The sequence below is a fragment of the Gordionus sp. m RMFG-2023 genome, chromosome 3, assembly GCF_954871325.1.
Source record: "Gordionus sp. m RMFG-2023 chromosome 3, tfGorSpeb1-WG-v2, whole genome shotgun sequence".
Classification (NCBI taxonomy): domain Eukaryota; kingdom Metazoa; phylum Nematomorpha; class Gordioida; order Chordodea; family Parachordodidae; genus Gordionus; species Gordionus sp. m RMFG-2023.
Genome location: NC_088777.1, coordinates 43631154 through 43652828, shown reverse-complemented (window position 1 = coordinate 43652828; position 21675 = coordinate 43631154). Strand labels below are relative to the sequence as shown.

The window sequence follows — 21675 nt, the reverse complement described above, 5'->3', positions numbered from 1 at the left end:
ATTATCACCCACTAGGTTGTCATGCATCTTCATTATAGATCCCATACATAATGTTTACCCGTTTTATTGACGGTACCACTAAAGAGTGGATGATTTAGGAAGGTTCACAATATTCTTCTGCTAGTAAGGGTAAACGCAGGCATAATATGGGGCGTTGCTTTATACTACTTAGGAATTCGATGGCATTTTTAAACGCATGCAGGCAATATATAATAAGCTTTCGATCAATGGGATGGCCAGGTTATAAATATGGAGGGAACAACAGCAATACAGCCAAGACAGAGGGCTATGGAAATGCTTAGCTGTTCACCAGTCGGAGGTCCGATTGGAACTGGGGATGGCTTCCAATAATTCGTAACCTTAGTTTGCATTTATTGGGATTGTCCTCAAAGGGCCTGTTCGAAATTAGTTATTCAAAGAAACGGGGGATCAGAGGAGCATCCTAGTCTTTTTGAATGCTGGAAACAGGAAGACAAAGGGTGGAAGGCCATTGCTATCCCAGAAGGCGAAGGTCTGTGAAAGGTCAGTATTAAAGGAGTGGGTCCAAATCGATAATTGATTGAGCAGCCAGATGAGATGAGATAAAGGCTGATAAGGATACTTCTATCGGGGACCGGATACCAATACCACCAGACTTGCGGGAAGGATGGCCTGAAGCCAGGATGAATTGGAAAATTTTAAGTTTAATATATTTTCAAGGAGGCCCTTGATTTGGGTTTCATGGATTTATTTTCAAATTTAATATTAAAAATATTACAATAAGATAAATTTTTATAAATATCAACATACCATATCTATATAAAAAAAAGAATTTTGGGATCTACGGCTGTTTGAAAAATCAAATTTTTATGTTTCAGATAATCTTCATAATAATAACCAAGAAAATCAATAAGCGAAGGTGTTTTTTGCTTTTGCATTAATATTAGTATGGTTACTTCTAGTTGTGTAAAGTAATGTCAAAAGTAACGTCATTATATTTTTTGAAGAAAAGGAAATGCAATCGTTACCTACTTCTAGAGGTAACGAGTAATGGAAACGTATTTCTATTTTTTGAGTAACCATAACGCAATACTTGTGACTTCAGATTTGTTCTTAAAATTATTTTAAAAAGCAAAACCTTTTATTGTCCTATAAATACTTTTAGTTATTTTTTAAAGTCGAGTTTTTGATTCATAATTCTTATTTTAAATTCTCATTGTTAAATTATCAGTGGAATGTTAACAGTGGCGTAGCTACGGGGGTGGTTTTCGGGTTGGACCCCTCCCAGAGCAAATTTATTTTTTAGATTATACGTTCAAAAGACTTAAAAGTGACTTTATATCAAATAAATACCATTAATATTTATATTTTTCTAGTTTTGATGTATATGGAAGGATATTATATTACTATTGAAGTTATTCTGGATAGTATTATTATAAAGTCTTTGAGAATAATCTACTAAATTATAATAACATATTATTTATGCATTTAAAAAATATATTTATTATATATTATCGAAGATATGGTTATGATTTTTAGGATAAACCCGGCCGAAGGCCCGTTTAAGGGGGTCTAGGGGGCGAAGCCTCCCAGGTTTTTGTATGTATGGACCCCCTCTAAGGAAAATTCCTAGCTACGCCACTGAATGTTAATCTAATTAATATTCATTCAAAATTCAAAGTAAAGGATAATAATAATATTATTATTCTATTTTATAATTTATTTAAGAATATTATATTCATAGTACTTACTTTTTCAGATGTGATTTAACCCTTCCCTGGACCCAATTGGAACATATTTACACCAATAAAGAAAATTAAAAGTACAAAGTCTAGACTTTGTAAATGAAAATTAAGTCCCAGGACAAATATTCTAACCTCAATGTTCGTTCAAACTTAAAAAAGTATATGAAGGTAAAAAGATTAATTACTATATTATTTTAAACATTACTTTTAATAGAATATTAAATCATGGGTATTATAAAATAACCAATAAAAGAAGTATTCTTTTATAATATTTTGAAAAGCTTAATCCTGAAATTAAAATATAAGCAATTAAATTATATTATAGGGCGGAAAGTAACATTATAAACCCTAGATTAACTAAATATTGATATTGGGTCAAAATATTATATTGGGTTTAAACAATATTTTTTATTTCTTGTTTTAGTATTGCTATTGGTTTAACTTCAAATTGTTAATAAATTTAAAGAATAAAATAGTGATTTTAAAAAACTTTTTTAAATAAATATGTATTTTTAAATAAATATATATGGAATAAAACTATGAAGTAATATTGTTTTCAGAACATAACCTTGGTATTTTTCCTGATTCCTTTTTAAATGATAATTCTGATAAAGATAAGAAATTGAAAAATTATCTTTGGCAATCATAATTTCAATTTTTAATGTCTGCTTAGTGAGGGATTAAAAAATGCAATTAAAATTTTAAGATATATTTTTAATTATTGAAGTTGTTATTTTTAATAAAAAATTCAGGAATTAATAATATTTTAATTAAAAAATGATAGACTGTACCCCAAAAATGAAAGATTTTAAGAACATTTAGATAGTAATAAAAAAAATTGAAATCAATCAACTCACACTCATTGAAATACAGAATCCATCGACATTAAAGATAAAATTGGCACAATCAGCAGTTGATAAACAGTTTTTAATTTTGTAATCGAAGAATTACAACCATTTTCAATTGTAGAAACTGCATTTATGAATATTATCAAAAAATTGAGTGGTAACGATAGTGTGCTAAACATTTTTAAAATGACAATAATATCAATCTATAAAATATATATTTTATAAACCGATGATAAGCTGACCAAGAATCCACAGTTGTACAGACAATTTTTGGGATATACAATTAATCAACTTATTTGCCATGTTGTCATATGCTTTGTTATTTTTTAATACGAGGGTATAGGCCTAAACATCACATTTTTAGTTTAAAAAGTACTATATCTACTTTTTACGCTATTTTAGAATTTTTTATGTATCTCTATTTCCACGAATAAAAAATATTGGTATAAAAATATGACTATAATTTTAAATATGTATATATTTTATTTATATTTATTGTATCAACAATAATAACATTTCTTTAACGTCATCTCCAACTTTAGAGCAACGGTCAAAAAGTATAAGTTTTGCCGCACTAAAAAATTGTTCAAATGAGAATGCAGTGTTAATTTAATATACATATTTTTTATATTAGAAAAATCATCAAAAAATTTTATTTGAATATTTTTAGATAGAGGATTTCCAATAGTATTATTTATTTCTCATTGATTTCAAAAAAATCGTCTAAAGTAAGTGGCGTTTTTGATCTGGCCAGGGTATCCTGGTTTAATTTAGTATTATTTAAGGTTACCTATCAAGTTGCCCTTTGGATTCAGTTAAGAGCAATAAATAGCAGCTATGTTTAACATCTAAATAATAATTTATAAAATATCATTATTAAATAGATGAGTCTGATGTAGCCAGTTGAAATATACCATGTTTGGACTGAGCCAGAAATCAACTTTCAAATAAACTCATTTAGCTCAAAATCTATTAGAGATACTGATTCAAATCTTATTTTAAAGTTTGAGCTACACATTGATAATTTATTTAATATATTACCATTAAATTCTCAAGTTGAAAAGCTACTAGTCTTGTTTGATGATAAAACATTTGGCATATCTTTTTTATCGAGATTAAAATATTTAGGTAATTTAGGAAAAGATATGGAAATTACTTTGTCTAAATGATATGTAGCAAAATTATCTCCAATATCCAGGGATGCGAACCCGACAAAATTTTTGCCCGGGTTCGGTTCGGGTTCGGTTCGGGGTATAAAAAAAAAGGTGGGTTCGGTTCAGGGAAATATTTTTGAACCCGGGTTTGGTTCGGGTTCGGTTCGGGTTCAAGAATTTTTGAGTTGATAAAAAAAATTCTATATTTAAATCATAATAAAAAACTAGACATAAATTTGATATAAAAAATAAATTTTTTATTTTATTTATAGGCAAATATAGTTAAAAATACAAAGCATATAGTCATGTATCAATTTTAAAAATTTTATTTAGACGTATTAGCATAATATCTTCCGAGAGTTGTTCACTCATCCTCGATCTATGTGGTGAAAGAATGAATTTCAAATGTGAAAAAGATCTTTCAACGCTAACCTATGTTAAATGTATATTTATATGTGAAAATATGATAAATTAACTTGGGTTGCAGGAACAGCAAATAAGATTTTAGATAAAATATATAATTCAGGGTGTTCCAGCTTAGCAGACTCCCAAAAATGCAAAATATTTTCTTTTTTATCTAATCTTTTATAATCGCTAAATCCAGTAATTATTGTAAGGATTTATATTGTTTATATTTAAATATTCCATAAAATAACAATTTTAATATAAATCTAAAATAATTAATTTACTAAGCTTTTAATTAACCTTGTATCTTGGGTCCAGGTATATGGCACCTAAGAGAATTTCGTTCTTTATAAACCTTTCTTCTCTGTTCTTAAGACAAGAATATAGTAATTGAGCAAAATGGTATGGATTTTTTTCCAGTTCGATGCAGCATCTTAACCATGCTGCATAAAAATCTGTCAGTGTTAACTGTTCAGATTGGAATTGTTTGGTTGTGATTTTTAGCGGTTTTAAAATTTCAACAATCGTTATTATCTCTTTCCAATCTTCAGTCAATAAATAATCAGATTGCTCTGAAAAAAAATCTTCGATATTGGGTTTTAGTAAAATCAGCCTTTCTAACATATCATGGGTTGAATGCCATCTGTGGCAATCTAACACAGGCTTAGGGAGTTTCATATTTTTTAATAACTTTTGGTAAGTGGGATGTCTTAATTTTAAATTTAGGCTCCTAGCTTTGGTGATAATTTTATAGCATCTTGAAGTGCCAGCTGAAGTGTGTGAGCTGCACACCGTACACTATAAATCGGATAGGATATAATAGTTGATAAAAAAGTATTTTGTATATCATCAATATCATATTTATATACATTTACATTCATATTTTCCTCATCTGCTGTGGGCTGTTTTATTAATAGTTCTGGATAAATTTTCTTTGTTTATAACCAAATTGAGCCCAGATAGGAGTGGATTTATAATTCTTTGAAATCCCGAATCTTCAATAATTGATAAAGGCCGGCCATTTACAGTAACAAGTTCTAGTATAGAACTCATCAAATCATTAGATGATATATTTATACTTATATGCTTTTTTGGAAAAAAGGTTTCTATATTAATTTTAGGTTTTTTTTGCCAATAAAAATTCCTGATATTTGGTTTTTTCATTTAAATAATTTAAATATTCATTGTTGTGATTTCTTTCCAGGTGTCTTTCTAAATTTGACAAGTGATTACCAGACATTTTTACTTTGCAATATGAACATATTATTTTTTTTCTATTGTATTAAGGGTAAAATGTTTATCAAATATGACTTTATCTTTAATCTTAAATCTATAAAAAGAGAACAATTTTTTTAAATAGCAATGATTTCAGAATTAAAAAAGAGATATTTATAAATTTAATTTCATTTATAATATGCACTTCATTAATATCTTGTAAAAATTAATCTGAACCAAAAATAAATGATTAGCATATATAAATTTTAAAATCATTTTAATAAGTTCACAAAAACTGCCCTACATTTAACAATTTTTAAGTTAGATGTTTAGAATTTTTTAAATTAACAATATAATAATTTTTACTTTGATTTGTTAACCATTTTTTTCTAATTAATAATCTTTAAGAATAATAAGATAAAAATTTAAAAATAAATGGCGTAAATTAATTCAATTGTTTAATTTTTTAACACTCCAATAGGAATCGAGAATAAATTAAAAAATGGCATAAATGAATTAAGTTGTTTAAAATTTATTAACACTTCATTTAATTGGAAATTTGAAAATATAATATTTGTATTTACATATATTAATATATGATTTTAAATAATACACTGAACCCGGTTGAACCCGGGTTCAAATAAAATTCTTGGGTTCGGTTCGGGGTTTTGAAAATTTTATAAATGGGGTTCAGGTTCGGTTCGGGTTCAGAGTTTTTTTTAAAAACCCGGGTTCACTTCTCCGGGTTCGGGTTCGGTTCGAATCCCTGCCAATATCAATCTCTATTGTCGACATTTTGAATTATTTTTAAAAATAGATTTATAATGCATATTTTTAAATAAAAATTTCAAAATTAAACTAAATAAAAAGATTATGAATTTAGAATTAATTACTTTTTATTTGTATTTATTATCTAAAATTTAAATTAGGGAAGTAAGACGCTACTTTCTAAATTATTAGCGAGCTATAGCTATTTTTTTTAAAAAATGTAACGCGCTACTTTAACAACACTGACTATAACATTTCTATTTTACCAAAAATAAAATTAAACTTGATTTAAAAATAGTGTCCGTGATACTAAGAATTTTACCGATATTTTTTTTTAAAACTTAAATATAAGCATAAATATTTTTTTTAATGTTAACCGAAAATTTCGCTGCAGAAAATTTTAGATTATTTTTTCTTAAGCATTTTGAGGGCTAAAAAATGATTTATATTTATCCACCAATACACCAAGACAGGATAGGGCTAGAATTTAAGACACATAACTCCGAATCGAGTTAGGGCTTCAAAATTTTAATTTGCATAAAATTTACATGCTTAACCATCCTACAAATAAAGATTTTTCAATTAAATGTATCAGAGCTTTTAGTTAATTATACGTTTTTATACTCGTAATTACGATTTAAAATATATTGTTTTTTTTATCCAATTTACTTTAACTTTAGATTTGATTTGTGGCCAAAATTGGTCTAGCAATTAAAACATGACTATTAATGTATAATATGGCCTAACCAAATTCGTAAAATAAATTGATTTAATTGCTGGACTAGCAGACATATAAAAATCATTTTATTAGTTAACTCAAAAGAATTACCGAGTATTAAAATAGTTCTAAATGTTGAATAATTTATTAATATTATTAATCACCTTTAAAATAATTTTATCAAAAATAACGTAAAATATTTTAAGTATAAAATTCAGCTAATATTGTTGAACTAATATTTATATTAATTTTTTTATAATCGCATCTTGAATAGTAAGCCAAAAATGCATCATATAAAAAATTGGAACCAAAAACGTATTTGCTCTTTTCACTTGTAATTATGACAATTTTTGTTTATGAAGGAAAGCCTTCCATTTAAGTTTTTAGTATTTTATTGGTAAATAATTATATCACAATTAGTATTCTGCAAGACCCGGTCCAAAAGTCCGTTAGTTGGGCTAAAACTTTAACATGGACTTGGTTAGGAAAGTACAAAATATTTACGGGTCGGGAGGGCTGAAAAGCTTTAATAAAAATATTAACCGGTCAGGCCGATCTCTGACTACCCTATTTAAATTTTTGTAAATAACGCAATGTGTGTAATTTTAGATCCAAGTATTATGCATAATCATCAATCATGATTTAGGATCATTTCTTTAAATTAGGGCAAATTCATCATTAAATTATAAAGGATTCAAGATTTTGACTTACCACAATTAACGTATGAATGCTTAGAGATTTAAATCCAACATCCGAAAAAAAAAAGAGCCATTGGCGATTAAATGCCATTATTCGGGCTATTATACCTTACATTACATGCATCTAATTCAATAGGAGACTTAAGTCTTTTTGGTTAGATCAAGACCCCCCATTAGTCAATCCATCTATTTTTAGTCAAAACACGTGCTTGTAGATTTAGCCGAATTAACCAAATCAGCAACACTAGACCAAAACTAAACTAAATATAGTTTGCAAATGTATAATACCATCCTGAATTTAGCTTTAGAAAATTCAGTTTATTTTTAAATTCATTCATTTAATGTAAAACATTAAATTTGGTATTAATTACATACATTTAGTAATATATAAATAAATATTGCAAAAAATAAATAATAAATATATAATACTCTATAATTTAATTTTCATTCATATAAAGATTAGCGCGTCGTTCTATCTATAAAGACCCTTGAGGCGACGTACCTTCGCCTTTCGTTACTTTAAATCTATCTTTAAACGAATCTAAATTTTAACAAAAAATAATTATAAATATTCCATATAAAATAATAGCTCGGCGTTTATCAATATTCATTCAAACTTTATAATCCCTATTATAATCGTTAATTATGTTGATGGGCATATTTATTCAAGATTATGGATAAGCGGCCATAGGGATCGATGGTCATATCCATTAACTTTATGATGTATTGAGTTAATTTGTCTCAAAATTGATCAAAATGTGTATATTTATTCGATTGATAGAGGGTCCATGTCAAAAGAGCAAGGAAATGGAGATTTTAAGGCCGACCCTTTTCAATTTCGATAAAAATCTGTAGGCGTGTTATATATATTAATATCTGAAACAAAATTTTAGCTCATTAGCAATTATATAACATGATATTATGAGGAGATTAAAGATATATCGGCTTTTTATCCTTTTACTAATGATAAATAATTAGTTTTGTATTAAATTAGTTCGAATATAGAATCTAATATAAATAACTAAGGCAATAATTGATAATTATGGGCGAAACATCAGAATAATTTTTTTTTAAATATTGTCATCCTATATCCCATTTGAAAACTTAGAAGAATATATTATGAGTTTCAATTTTTTATTTTCTATTATTCTTTTACTAATTTTCTAATAATTTCTTCAATAATTAGGCTTTCTAGATAATCATTGAAAAAATAAACTAACGTATAATATATAAAAATGGTATAGAGAGTAATAAAAAACATTTTTCTATCTTTGTACCTTTAATTCCCATTATCTCGGGTATTATAATTGCTAATGAGATAAAATTTAGTTTAAGATATTACTAGAACATATATAACGTGCCTACAAATTGTTATCGAGATTGAAATGGGTCAACTGTAAGGTGCTTGATTTGACATGGAATGGCCCCATCCCAAATTGTAAGAAAATTGTTTTTAGTACCTCTTTCTACTCAATTTTTTTACACTTTTTTGTCTAAAGAAAAATTTATGCTTTCAAAATACTGATATTTTATATAAATATCATTCTTAAATTCTTAACATTATTCAGAAAAAAATTGGAACTCAAAAGTTTTATTTAGTAAATATAAGAAACTAATTCAAAATAATTTTTAATGCACCGATTAGCCAGGTAGTACAATAGTCATTTAAAACAGTTCACCAATTGAAGACACAAAAAAGTATCTAAATATTACAACAGCGGACGATGATTATGATAGCAAATAGCTACAAAACAACATGTAAATCAAATCTTTAATAATTCTAAACCTTGGCCTAGCATCTACCAAGCCCCCCCCCGCACCCAATTTTATAGAAAAATATTGAGTCATGTGTAAAGAGACAGATAATAAAAGTTCTCTGTACTAAAATACGAACTCTTTAAATAAGAGAGTTAATTTACAAAAATTAAACAAGTTATCTATGATATGATCTAATTACAAATACAAATATCAAACAGATTGATTTATAAAAAGGTTCTTGTAGAATGAAATAGAGAGCCATAGAGGTGAGTACAAGAGCCTTTAACATTTGGGAAAAATTAAATATAGAAGTTAAAAATGTAATGGCCGGAAAATTCTTATAAAAAATTTAAAAGGCAATGACGGAATTTTTGAAAAACTTTAAGGGGCCAGAAAATTTGTGGAGACCTATAATATATATTAATTGTGGGTTACACATTGTTACTAATTTTTTTAATTAAAAGCAATTTTTAACCATTTTATCAGTCATGATAGCCATTTATCCCCGGTCTTCTGATAAAATAACGATCAAATAAAGACTATAACAGAATTTAATATCTTTTTAGAGCCCTCTAAACACCTCTAAGCCAATGGCACTGACCCCCTCCCCCTGATTACTAAATATTTGGGCGCTTATTAGTTAAAGTTTTGAAACGTAAAATATTTTTCATTGGATGAGCGACGTCAAAAAATCGTAAAATATTGCACAAAGAATGGCAAAATTAAAGATTTTTAGAGGTAATTAAATTTTTCCATAAAAATCTACAAAAGATTAAAAATTTGATCAAAAATTCTACTTGAGTCTTCTCAAAAAATCTTAAAAATCAAAATTCTAATTTTGATATTCAGAAAAAATGATTTTAATATATATATATATAAAATTCATACTTATGTCTTGTAAGCACTTTTTCAAGCTGATTACTGTTGATGAATAAGTGACACCACATATTATTATTGTGTAGAAAAACAATGATATTAGAGTACAATATAGTGCCGAGATTGTGAGGATATTAAAATTAAATTTATTGAAATATGCCTTAAAAAATATAATTATTAATTTTTCATAAGCAAAAAAATTTTTTTTAATTGTATATTTTAAATTTACCAGTAAGACAGCGAGCAAATGAGTCAAAAATACCAATATCACTTTGGAATAATGTTTCTTGTCCAATCCAATATAAAAAATAATGGTCCAACATATATTTAAAAATATGAAGATCTGAGCTGATAAAGCTATAAAATATATAAAAAAAATTTGTGAAGCGCTAAGCATATTAGAAAAGTACCGCCAGGCTCAGTACTAAGCTATACCTATAAAATCGTGATATTCGGGTCGAAATTTACGAATAACAAATTGAGTACGAATAATAATAAAAAATTCTTAGATGAATAATTAATTAAATAATTAGTAAATTTTAGTAAAATATCCAAATTAATAGTTAATTTTAGAATAAATATGTGCAAATATTAGTAATTTGATTTGTTGTTTTAAAAAAAAATAAAGTAAATTCTAATCAAATATTTTGTTTATTTCTAGGCATTAGCCGTAATAATTTTTTGATTGTTGATAGTGAGTGATATTTTTGTTTAAAAATTTACTAAAATCAAATTAAAATTAATTAATATTTATGGTATAAGTTTATACCTTGAGAAAGAAAGGAAATAAAATGATAAGGTCTCTTCGACATTTTGCGAGTGTTTGTTAAATATGATTATCAAAAATGGCATGATTCATAAAAGAATAAGGAAACATTTTATAAAAAAATGGGTTTTTTTCCCCACAAATTTTTTATAAAATAATTCTTTCTCTTTCTTTCTTTCATGAATTATGCAATAAAATGTAAAATTTTTATCCTTTCTACTGAGAAATCAAATAAGATATGTGTTAAAAAAAAATTTTTAATTCTTCGTAATTAATATTTTCAAACATATTACTTGATTCGTAAGAATACGAATTTATCAATTACTGGATTATAAAAGAAATTTATTACGGCCCGATAAAAATTTTAACCAGAATAATATTAAGTGAGCGATTTGGCAAAAAGAGGTCCAAACCTTTATGTTATATATGAGCAAAATCTTCAGGCTCTTAAGAAAATTTAATTAGATTAAAAAATTATCTTTTTAAAAAATAAACGATTATATAATATAATAAAAATTACACGAATATATATAAAAATAATTATATTTTCTATTTTTTTGGAAAGTTTTAATAAAAAATCTTCAAAGATTTAGATCCCAAAAATTTTTCAAAGAATGCTCAAACAAGTTTCCTGATCAAATTTGAGGCCGTATCCTGGTTTCAACCTATTTTTGTTTAGCCTAGGCCAAACAGCTTTTGAACTAGGACACCCTATTTTAATTTGTTTTAAGAATTTGATAGAATTGTTATTTTTTGTATTTTTGATTTATTTTCCGTTTTTTTTCTTTCTCTTAAATTGAACCAAAACACACCCTGAAGATCACAAAATTGATAATTTTCTTTTTAAAGAAGATCAATATCATTTTTTTATGAAATGATTTTTCTATGCATAAAAATCATTGAAGATTTATTTATAAAGATCACCCCCCCCCCAAGGATTTAAAATGTTAGTTAAAATTTGATCAAAAATTTTGTTTGAGAGTTCTCAAATAAATCTTCATTTCAAACAAAATAAATCTTTAAAGATATTATTTTCAGCATTTCAAACAAAATAAATCTTTAAAGATATTATTTTCAGCATTTCAAACTCTAAATTTTACATTACAAAAGAATATAAAATAGACTTGGCCGGGATCGCAAAATTTTCCCAATTTACCAGCCTGGCGTGGAGATTTTTCAAAAATAATTTTTTGACCTCCAGATTTTATATTTTTTTTAGGCTCAGCTCAAATTAAAAAAAATATCTGGTCATTCTTAAATAATTTTAGATATTTTTTTGAGACTGGTTATAATAAAAGGAAATTGAAAATATAAAAAATATGAATGTCGAGATTCATTTATTAATTGATATAATTTAAATCATTTTTTAAAAAAATATTATTTTTATTAATTATATTTTTATAAATGAGGTTCAGCCCAAGTTAGCAATTTTTTATTTATATAAAGCCCATACAATTTTTGCAGGTTTCAGATATGGTTAAGGTCCAACTCGAGGAAGGTTATTTTTGATCATATAATCTGTCAGATTTAACAAGTTTTTAATAAAAATGAATAAATTTTATACCATTTTTAATATATCTTAACCATAAAAGCATTTCTCTCCTTTTATCACATATATTTTTTTAATTTTGAATATATTTAATCCAATTAAAAAATTTCCTTGAATTGGGTTATTATCTCCAGATACATATATATATATACCCTCAAAAATATATGTGTTTTGTATAAGATCCGGTATAAATTTGATATTAGGTTGAATTTCCTATGCAATGTTCTACCAAGTGAACTTACTGTAAATTAGTTTCAGAAAAAAAATGACCTGTAAAAATGAGGATATGAACCCAATGACTGTATTTTTTTATAGGTAATGTATAAATGTATGTACATTAGAGACTAGACTATATGAGCCAAAAAATGGTATGATTTAAAAAAAGAAGCAGGCTTAAATAAAATTATATTTTTTCATATATGGCTGGACCTAAATTTTGAATGCCAAATTGGGCCCTGCAATTCAAGCCAGCCAACAAGAAGCCAGTTTGGCTCTAAAACAATTTTAAAAATTGACCAGACTAGGGTTTGGAGAATATTTTTTTTTAAAATATAGAAAATAATTTTTTTCTTCTTATTTTATCAAAATAAAATGATAATTACAATTTATTTTTGTAAGATAATATAGGTATTAATTTTAGGGTTGTTTCGATATTGAATATTGAATCAGTGAGGATATTTTCAAAAAACAGTTCCAATCCAATTTTATTATTTTTTTGCCATTATTTGTATATATATTTTTTTTTAATTTATACACAATTTTATTAAAATAAAATTAATTAAAAGATCAAAAATCTATTTTGTAATATTTTAAAATAAAAATCAAACTATTTTAAAGGATAGGGTAGCTAAAAAATCTAACGATTGTTGTTAAACAGCTAAATTTATCCAATTTTTTTAAAAAAGATGCACTCAAGATTTTTAGCAAAAGTTAACCCAGTTTGGAGATTTACCCATCAATGGCAGAAAGGTTTTTATATCTATGAGCAAAATTTCAAGACTTAAGTTATAATATTTTACCTAAACTAGTCATTTTTAAAAATCCATTTAACAAAACTACATAAATGAGATGATTAACTTTTGGAGAAAAAATAATAATTAAAAAAAATCATTAAATTTTTTATATTTTTTGGCATTTAAAAGTCAATTTAAATATTGGATTGGTTTTAAATTAATATTGGGTCATTGGCAAAAAAAGTGTGAATCAGTAAAGCCCTAGTTAATATGAATAGGGAAATTTGAATAGTTAGATGTTTTTGTTAACATTAAAATATGAAAGTGTAAAATATAATTTACATTAGAAAATAATTTTATTTTTGGAGATTTATCGTTAGCTTATTGTAATTATGTTCATATTTAGCCATTATTAATTTTATTACTTCATTCACTTTAATAAAATAGCATTTAATTTATATTTTTTGGTAGGTTTAGGTCTATAATAGAATTTGTGGATTCTGGACTTAAAATTTTAAAAATATTTCAGGCTGAGTAATTTTGGCTTTCATTTGCACCAAAAAAATTGTATTTGCAGGACTTGCTTAGAGAAATATAATTATATTATAAGTCCAGTTACATTTTTTGAGTCTAATTAAAAAAACAATATAAACATGGCCATAAATAGAAATTGTTTGGGCACTAAAGAGGCATATTGTGTACTTCAATTATAAATAAGTGGCAAATGACAAATTAGGAAATTTTATTAAGAAATATTAAACATAATTTAAAGGAAAATTATGAAATATTAATGGGGTAAATTTGTGCAATATTAAGGTTAATTTATCTATAATTCATTTCTAAACATATAAAAATTACTAAAAATTAACATTTTTAATATATTTTTTTGGACCAGTTATGGTTGAAAAAATTAAATAATAGAAACTAAATTCATTTAAAATCAAGCTTCAGAGGATTCTCTAATTTATACCAAATTCCTACTTAAAATTTTATTTAAATTAGCATATATTTATATCTAATAGAGAAATTAAAAACCTTTAACAACAATATATTTGTAAAAAGTCTTATTCTTGATTCCAAATGTTCCTGGTCCCCACAATTCTGATAATGAATTTATAATGGCTAATCCTGATGTTATGATACCAAAACCAGCTCCAGATACTGATAAAAAATTATAATATATAAAAAATAATTCATTACCATAGAAATATTTTAAATTCATATTATTTGTGGTATCTTGATCTTTTAATATTTTCTGAAAACCTTTGATAGATGATCTATGCAACTTAATAATATTTTTTCTGATACTAATATTTACCTGAGGACTCTATACCAAACATATTTCATAGCACCTTGAATAAAAACTGACATGATCATCGCATACAACAATTTATCTCTTAGGGGAACGATCATAAACCACAGCATGGAAGAGAGAAATAGACCAATTAGCCCAAAAATACAACTTTATAGATAATTATGTATATAATTGACTAAATCAAGTTACCTTGCAACAAAAATAATACATTTTACGGGTTCATTGAATATCGATATTATTGAGAAAATGAGTATTGGTCCAAATGAAACCAGTGTTAATCCAATAATATGTAATATTGTCATTCTCTTTCAGCCCAATTCATTTCTTAGCTTATTTATGTCAATCATTTATATTTTAAAAAAATGAAAAAGCTTGCCGCTTCGCCTCTCAGAATAAACGGTCTTATGAACAAATAAAATAACTAAATTAAATCTTCAAACAATATTTATTAAAATTCAAAATTAATAACTATATATTTTTTTTGTGTAAACAACATTTACACACCTAAGGACATGCATACAATGATCTAAGAACTTCTACCCCCAGCAGCGTCTACAAGAGCGGAGGGGGTAAGTATCTATTTTTTATAATGGGGGGGGGGGATAGGAGGTTGGCAGTTAAAGGGGTTAGTCTAATAGTATAAATTATATGTAAATGCCTAGTTTTGATTAAAAAAGTAAAAAATAACATCGATAACATTCAGACACCATAGTTAAACGGCTCGTTTTGAGCCGATTGTTAAATCAATATTTTAGCCAGAAAAATGCTGCATAAGCTTCAAGATTTCGATAATAGATGTCCAAACCTTTGTTCCTTCAACAAAATCTTCAAGCTTGTAATATTATTGAGCCGTTTAACCAGTGGCGTCGCTAGGGGTAAAAAATTTGAATAGCCCAAGCAAAAAAAAAATTTTTTAATGGCTCCTTAATATCCACTTGAACAAAAAAAAATTTTTTTCGATTTCCCCCTGAATGATTTCTTTTATAATTCCATTAAATAATATATAGATTTAATTTTATTATTTAGAAATTAATAAGACTATTTAAATTTTTATTAAATGAATACTATAATAATTATTAAATTAGATTAATACATATAAATTATATTTTCACTATGTCAGCTTGCAATCAAATTCTGTATAATATCATTAACTCACTAAATATTATAGCTTTAACAGTTGAAGTTTAATTGACTTTTATTATTTAAATTATTATATAACCCAATTATAATCTTATATTATTTGAAAATTAACAACAATTTATTATTGTAATTAGCCGCGTTCAAAATGTCTAATCAACTGTATATTTATTTTAAAATTTATTATCATACCTATACTTAAAAGTATTTTCAAGGTCCAGATAAGTATAAGAGATTTCTTTATAAAAAGTAAGTAGACATATAGTTTATAATCCTCTACTTTATACAGTCAACACTAAGACACCACCAATGATAATATCTATTAATAGAGAATTGGAGTTAAAAATAAAGGAGTTAATTAACATGTATTTTGATGATAAATTTGGAGTATTAGAGATTTTGCAGTGAAAATTTGCAACACACAAAGGATACTTTTGATATCAAAGAATGCCATTTGGGCTCTTTTGTGCATCTACATTTCAAAGATATATGGATAATTTGTTGAAAAATTGTTTTATAGGGGGTTTATTTTATATTGATGACGTCATTTTGTCAGGTAAAAAAGTCGAAGAGCATTTCATTAATCTACAAACAGTTTTAGAAATGTTACAAAGAGCAAGTTTGAACAAAACTGTAAAGTAAAATTTTAACGAGATACTCTTTCTTTTTTAGGAGTTAACATGATAAAACAGGAATTCAACCAAAACAAGAAAAAGTTGAAGCCATTGATTTATTAAAGATCTTCATGAAAAGGCTGCTCCTTCGCATCAATTGATGAGCAATAAATTTGTTAGACATGGCTCTGTAGAGCAACTTTTGAAGAAATTAATACGTTATTGGCAAGTGGTAAGACATTAATGACATATTTATCTGATTTTCCAAAGCTATTTGAAAAGAACGCTACAGATATGGGTTATGGTGCAGTTTTTTTACATACTTTTTCTAGTGGAATTAACAAACCAATAGCGTATGCAACCAGGTCGCTGATGAAGAAGCTCGCACTTTGTTGTTTAGGATAGAGAAGTTTTATCATTTTATTATAGCGGAAGATTTTGTTAGATCCAATGATATAATATGTCATTGGTTAAATCATAGATCATAAACCATTAGAACGTCTGTTTGGCGAGAAAAGAAATCCTCCTAAAATAAATAATCGTTCAACAAGGATAGGCTTGGAAGAGGTTTCAATACAATTTTGATATTACTTTGTTATAGCTGACGCATTAATTCGATTGCCTATTAAGGAAGATATAATATCGAGAAGCCAAAAATACTAATTATATTAATAATATGGATTTAATGATTTTGTCAGAGGATAGATTAAAACATAAATCAAAAAAAGTTTGGGAACTCAAGCGTTGGAAAACATTGAGAAATTCATAAACCCGAACTATTAAATTAGTAAAATGGCAGTCCGGAAACACTCCGAAGAATTGTCTTAGGTAATATTCACCGAGGTCATTCCGAGATTGAGTGAAATTTTTCCATTATATTGTTGGTGCTCGGATTGTGATAGTGATATAGAGCTGTATGTCAATTTACTGGTTGTCAGGCTCATAAGCCTAAAATAGCGGAAGACTTTGTTATCGGAAATATGTCATGAACCATAGGAAAGATTGCACATAGATTTGGCGGGAGGATTCTTCTTTTTGGTTAGTTTTAGTGGATTCTTATTCAAAATCGGTGGAGGTAGTCTGGGTGGAAACTACGACTATTCTATAATAAGAAAATTGAAGGGTCCGTTCGCAAGATTTAGAGTTCCTAGGCAAATTATTTCGCCCAATTCATTTCAAGAGTATTTAAGTTGTTTTGCCAATAAAAAATATTTTTTCATATTATGTCAACACCTAATTATCCTAAGACAAATGACCAAGTTGAAAGAACATTTGCACACCTAAGGAAACAAATAGAGCTGCGCTGTGAAACAGATTCTGATAATGCTTTAAGAGATATTTTGGAAACACATCGCACGAGTTAATATAGTATAAATGGTTGAAGTCCTGCTAAGATGATGTTAGAAAGACATAAAAAAACCCAGTTTTGAATGGGTAAGGCCGGATGCCCATAATGAAATAGAAAAGTCGCATAATTCACAAAAACACGATTTAAAATGTGAGATACGAGACTTTAAAGATTCGCAATAGATTTGAGTACAGAATGAAAGTCAAGCTGGCGGAAAGGAATGATTAGTTAAGTTCTAATTATTCGTGTATTGTTGATTCGGCCAATCGAATTAATAGGAAACAGCTTAACAGTTGAGGGAACGAGTGGTTTTATTGCAACTTGATATTGTAGAGGCAAAACAAACTACTGAAAGTGATGTTTGATTACAATCTTCAAGTATTGTGCGATGTTCTTCACGATATTGCAAGGTACCAAAACTACTTATCATGGAATGATTTAAATTAATTTAGGGGAATAATATAGTATATTATAATTATTTTAGAATTATACATTATATATATATATATCTCTTTTGAAAAATAAAAGTATTTAAATTCACAATATGGTTATCTCTAATACTTTTATTGTAGACCTATCATAACAATACAATAATATTGGTAAACATCGACCAAATTTATATATTGCATACTGTACTAACTATCTCTTGTAGTTGATCGTAAAGATTATAAAGATTATCTTTTATTGTATGAATAATATTCCCATATGTATATATAATGTATCTATTTCTATATGTATAAACTATATTATTGACAACATATCATTTCTTCAATGTCACACGTCATCATCGTGAAACGTCATCACGACACTTCCCCCCTTTACTAATCATTTTTCATTCCAAACCATCATCATCCCAAATCACCATCTGACAATTACCATTGCTAACCATTTGTCCATTCCCATTCTTCATCATTCACATCTAATTCACCATTGTTCTCCAAACCATTCACCATTGTTAACCATTTGCCCATTGCCATTCTTCATCATTCCCATCCAATTCACCATTGCTAACCATTTGCCCACTCCCATTCTTCATAATTCACATCTAATTCACCATTGTTCTCCAAACCATTCTCCATCTTGTCTCATTCACAGTGCCCATCATTCATCATCATCCCCAAATCACCATTTGACAATTACCATTGCTAACCATTTGCCCACTCCCATTCTTCATCATTCACATCTAATTCACCATTGTTCTCCAAACCATTCACCATTGTTAACCATTTGCCCATTCCCATTCTTCATCATTCCCATCCAATTCACCATTGTTCTCCATATACATTATATATACATATGGGAATATTATTGACAACATATCATTTCTTCAATGCCACACGTCATCATCGTGAAACGTCATCACGACACATACAATCATAGCTTATTTTTAAAATTTATCTCTCGATAATCTGCTACTTTTTAAATTATAAGGGTTAGATATTTTATCAGCAAACTCATATTCATGCCAACAATATACTATTATAATGCATCATTCATTGTAAATGGTGGGGTTTTTAATAATTCATTTTCTAAATAATACCTCTTATACATTATTTTATTAAAGGTGATAATATTGATAATTAAAAATATATGAAGGGCTTTTATAATTTAGAGCTGTAATTCATAATATGGAAATATCACCGTCGAGCGCCTAATATCATATTTTCTAACGGCCCTGGACAGGGTTTTTGAAAATTTTTACTTATGCCAAAATTTTTTTAATTTTAATTTAGCTTATTTAAAACAGTTGCTGACTTAAAGAAATATTACAATTTTTTCTGTTATAATAATAAATTTCAGTATTGTAAACAAAATGATTGCTTAAATATACTTAAATATTGTTTATATTAAAAATTTGGATATGTGCTTGGGCTGGATTTGGGAAAATTATGGGCTTAGGCCGGGCTTGGGAATTTTTCCCTATTAAATATAGGCAAAGTCGGACATATAAAATTGTTTACTGCGAGCCTGGCTGGGCCTGATAAAAAATTAAGGGTCATTTAAATTAATTTTGAGGAGGGGAGCGGGGGGGGGGGTGAAAAAAATTTCGTTTTTTTGCTATTTTTTATTTTTTTGTAAAATTTAAAGGGAAGATAGAGGGTGAATTTTAAAGGTGGTAGGAGCAATATTGAGGGGGGGAGGTTAAATTTTAATGGACTTATGATATTGTAGCTGCCTGTAAAATGATCAATATGATATGATAACCAAATCCACTACATGTAATTGACTTGAACGTGGCCCTGAAAGGAATTGGTCGATATTTAGCCCAAATGCTCGCCCCTTTATTTTATTAGAAATTTTTTAAACTGTCCATCTACTTATTGCTTTAAAAAAAATGTCACTCTGTGGGCCCATTTGTCGAAAAAATTAGGTTAACCAGTAAGTCCGCTTGAATGTTTAAAAATTATTTGATTGGTTAGTCTAACATATTATATAAATTATTCGTTTAAAAAATCTATTTATTGATTATTTTTCAATATTTCTTAAGCATGATATAATATCAAATTCATTGAAATATTATATGAGCTTAAAGTTATACTAAAATTCTGCCCTTATACTAATTCTTAAAGAGGAATTCAACCAGGAGAAGGAGACCTATATGCTTTCTTATTTGCTTAGAAATATGTCATATTGTAAATTGATTTGTAAATTAAAATAATTAAGAACTATTTATTAATCCATTTATTTGGTTATTTAAGTTAAATATTATATTTTTGAGTGTTTGATAATGCAATACAATAATCTGTATATCATGAAAGTTTAAAATAAAATATTTACCATATTAAATAATTCGATCTTTGATAAATTACATATTTTTATTCAATATTGGTAATAAATATTTAATATATTATATAATTTGTATTACTCATAATAAACAATTTATTAGCTTGCCCGAATTATATATATGCAAAAATCTATCTATATGACTCAATTCAAATCTTCTTTGTATGTTTTTTGGGGCTCTTAGTAGTTTTTTTGCCTTTACCTTTGTTCTTACGTGTTGTTGTGATCGGTTTTGTCGGCTTGGTATGGGATGATGGTGCTTTACTACTAATGGCAGTGACATTTACTGCCAATGTTGTGTTAATAGGAATAGTGGTATCTTCTGGAAATGTTATGTTACTAATAGGCAGAGTAGTATTCGTCGGAAATGTTGTGATAGTGGCATTTGCTGAGCTAAGGGTTGTATTATATGAACTATTGTCATTTCCATCATCATTCTCATCACCATTTTCATTGTCATCATTACCATCTGTTTGGCTAAATTTTATCAGGTTGAATCCCAAAAATAATATGAAAATAAATGATGCAAATTGTTTCATCGCTAATTTTCATCAGCTTTATTTTTACAATTAAATAAATAAATTTTTAATAGTTAAATTTGTATTTTGAATTGCTATATATACTAATTTCTGATGATCGTATTACGTCAAAGGTATTTAATAGGTAAAACGAAAGATATCACAAGACCATATTTACGCATTAGAAATTTAAAACACCAATCGTGAAATCAAATTAATCAAAAAACATATTTGATTGATATAATACATATTATATTATATACTATTTTATAGAACTTTATACAAATATTAAGAAAAATTTAATATATTTGGCAAAACATTTTCTGTCAAATTTTTAAAAACAATATACCAATGATGAAGCAAACTACGTATGACAATTTGAAATATTAAAGCCTAATAAGAAATGGTCTTTTTTTTACAACATTTACCTGATTATATATGCTATTTTAAATTCAACTATTTCTCTTACAATATGTTTTCTATTGCTCGTCTAATATAAATTCCAGTCAATAAATAGTAGGGCTTAA

General features: G+C 26.8%; 1 protein-coding gene across 1 annotated transcript; it reads right to left on the bottom strand.

Moving 5' to 3' along the window:
* Positions 1-7837: 7837 nt before the first annotated feature.
* Positions 7838-15157, bottom strand: LOC135926389 (gamma-secretase subunit Aph-1-like). The gene is made up of 7 exons (XM_065462255.1): positions 14937-15157; positions 14751-14894; positions 14633-14709; positions 14468-14593; positions 10394-10521; positions 10177-10324; positions 7838-8071 (listed from the first exon to the last, which is right to left on the bottom strand). The coding sequence occupies exons 1-7, from the start codon at positions 15047-15049 to the stop codon at positions 8007-8009; spliced, it is 801 nt and encodes a 266-aa protein (XP_065318327.1). The 5' UTR covers positions 15050-15157; the 3' UTR covers positions 7838-8006.
* Between the last annotated feature and the right edge of the window lie 6518 nt (positions 15158-21675).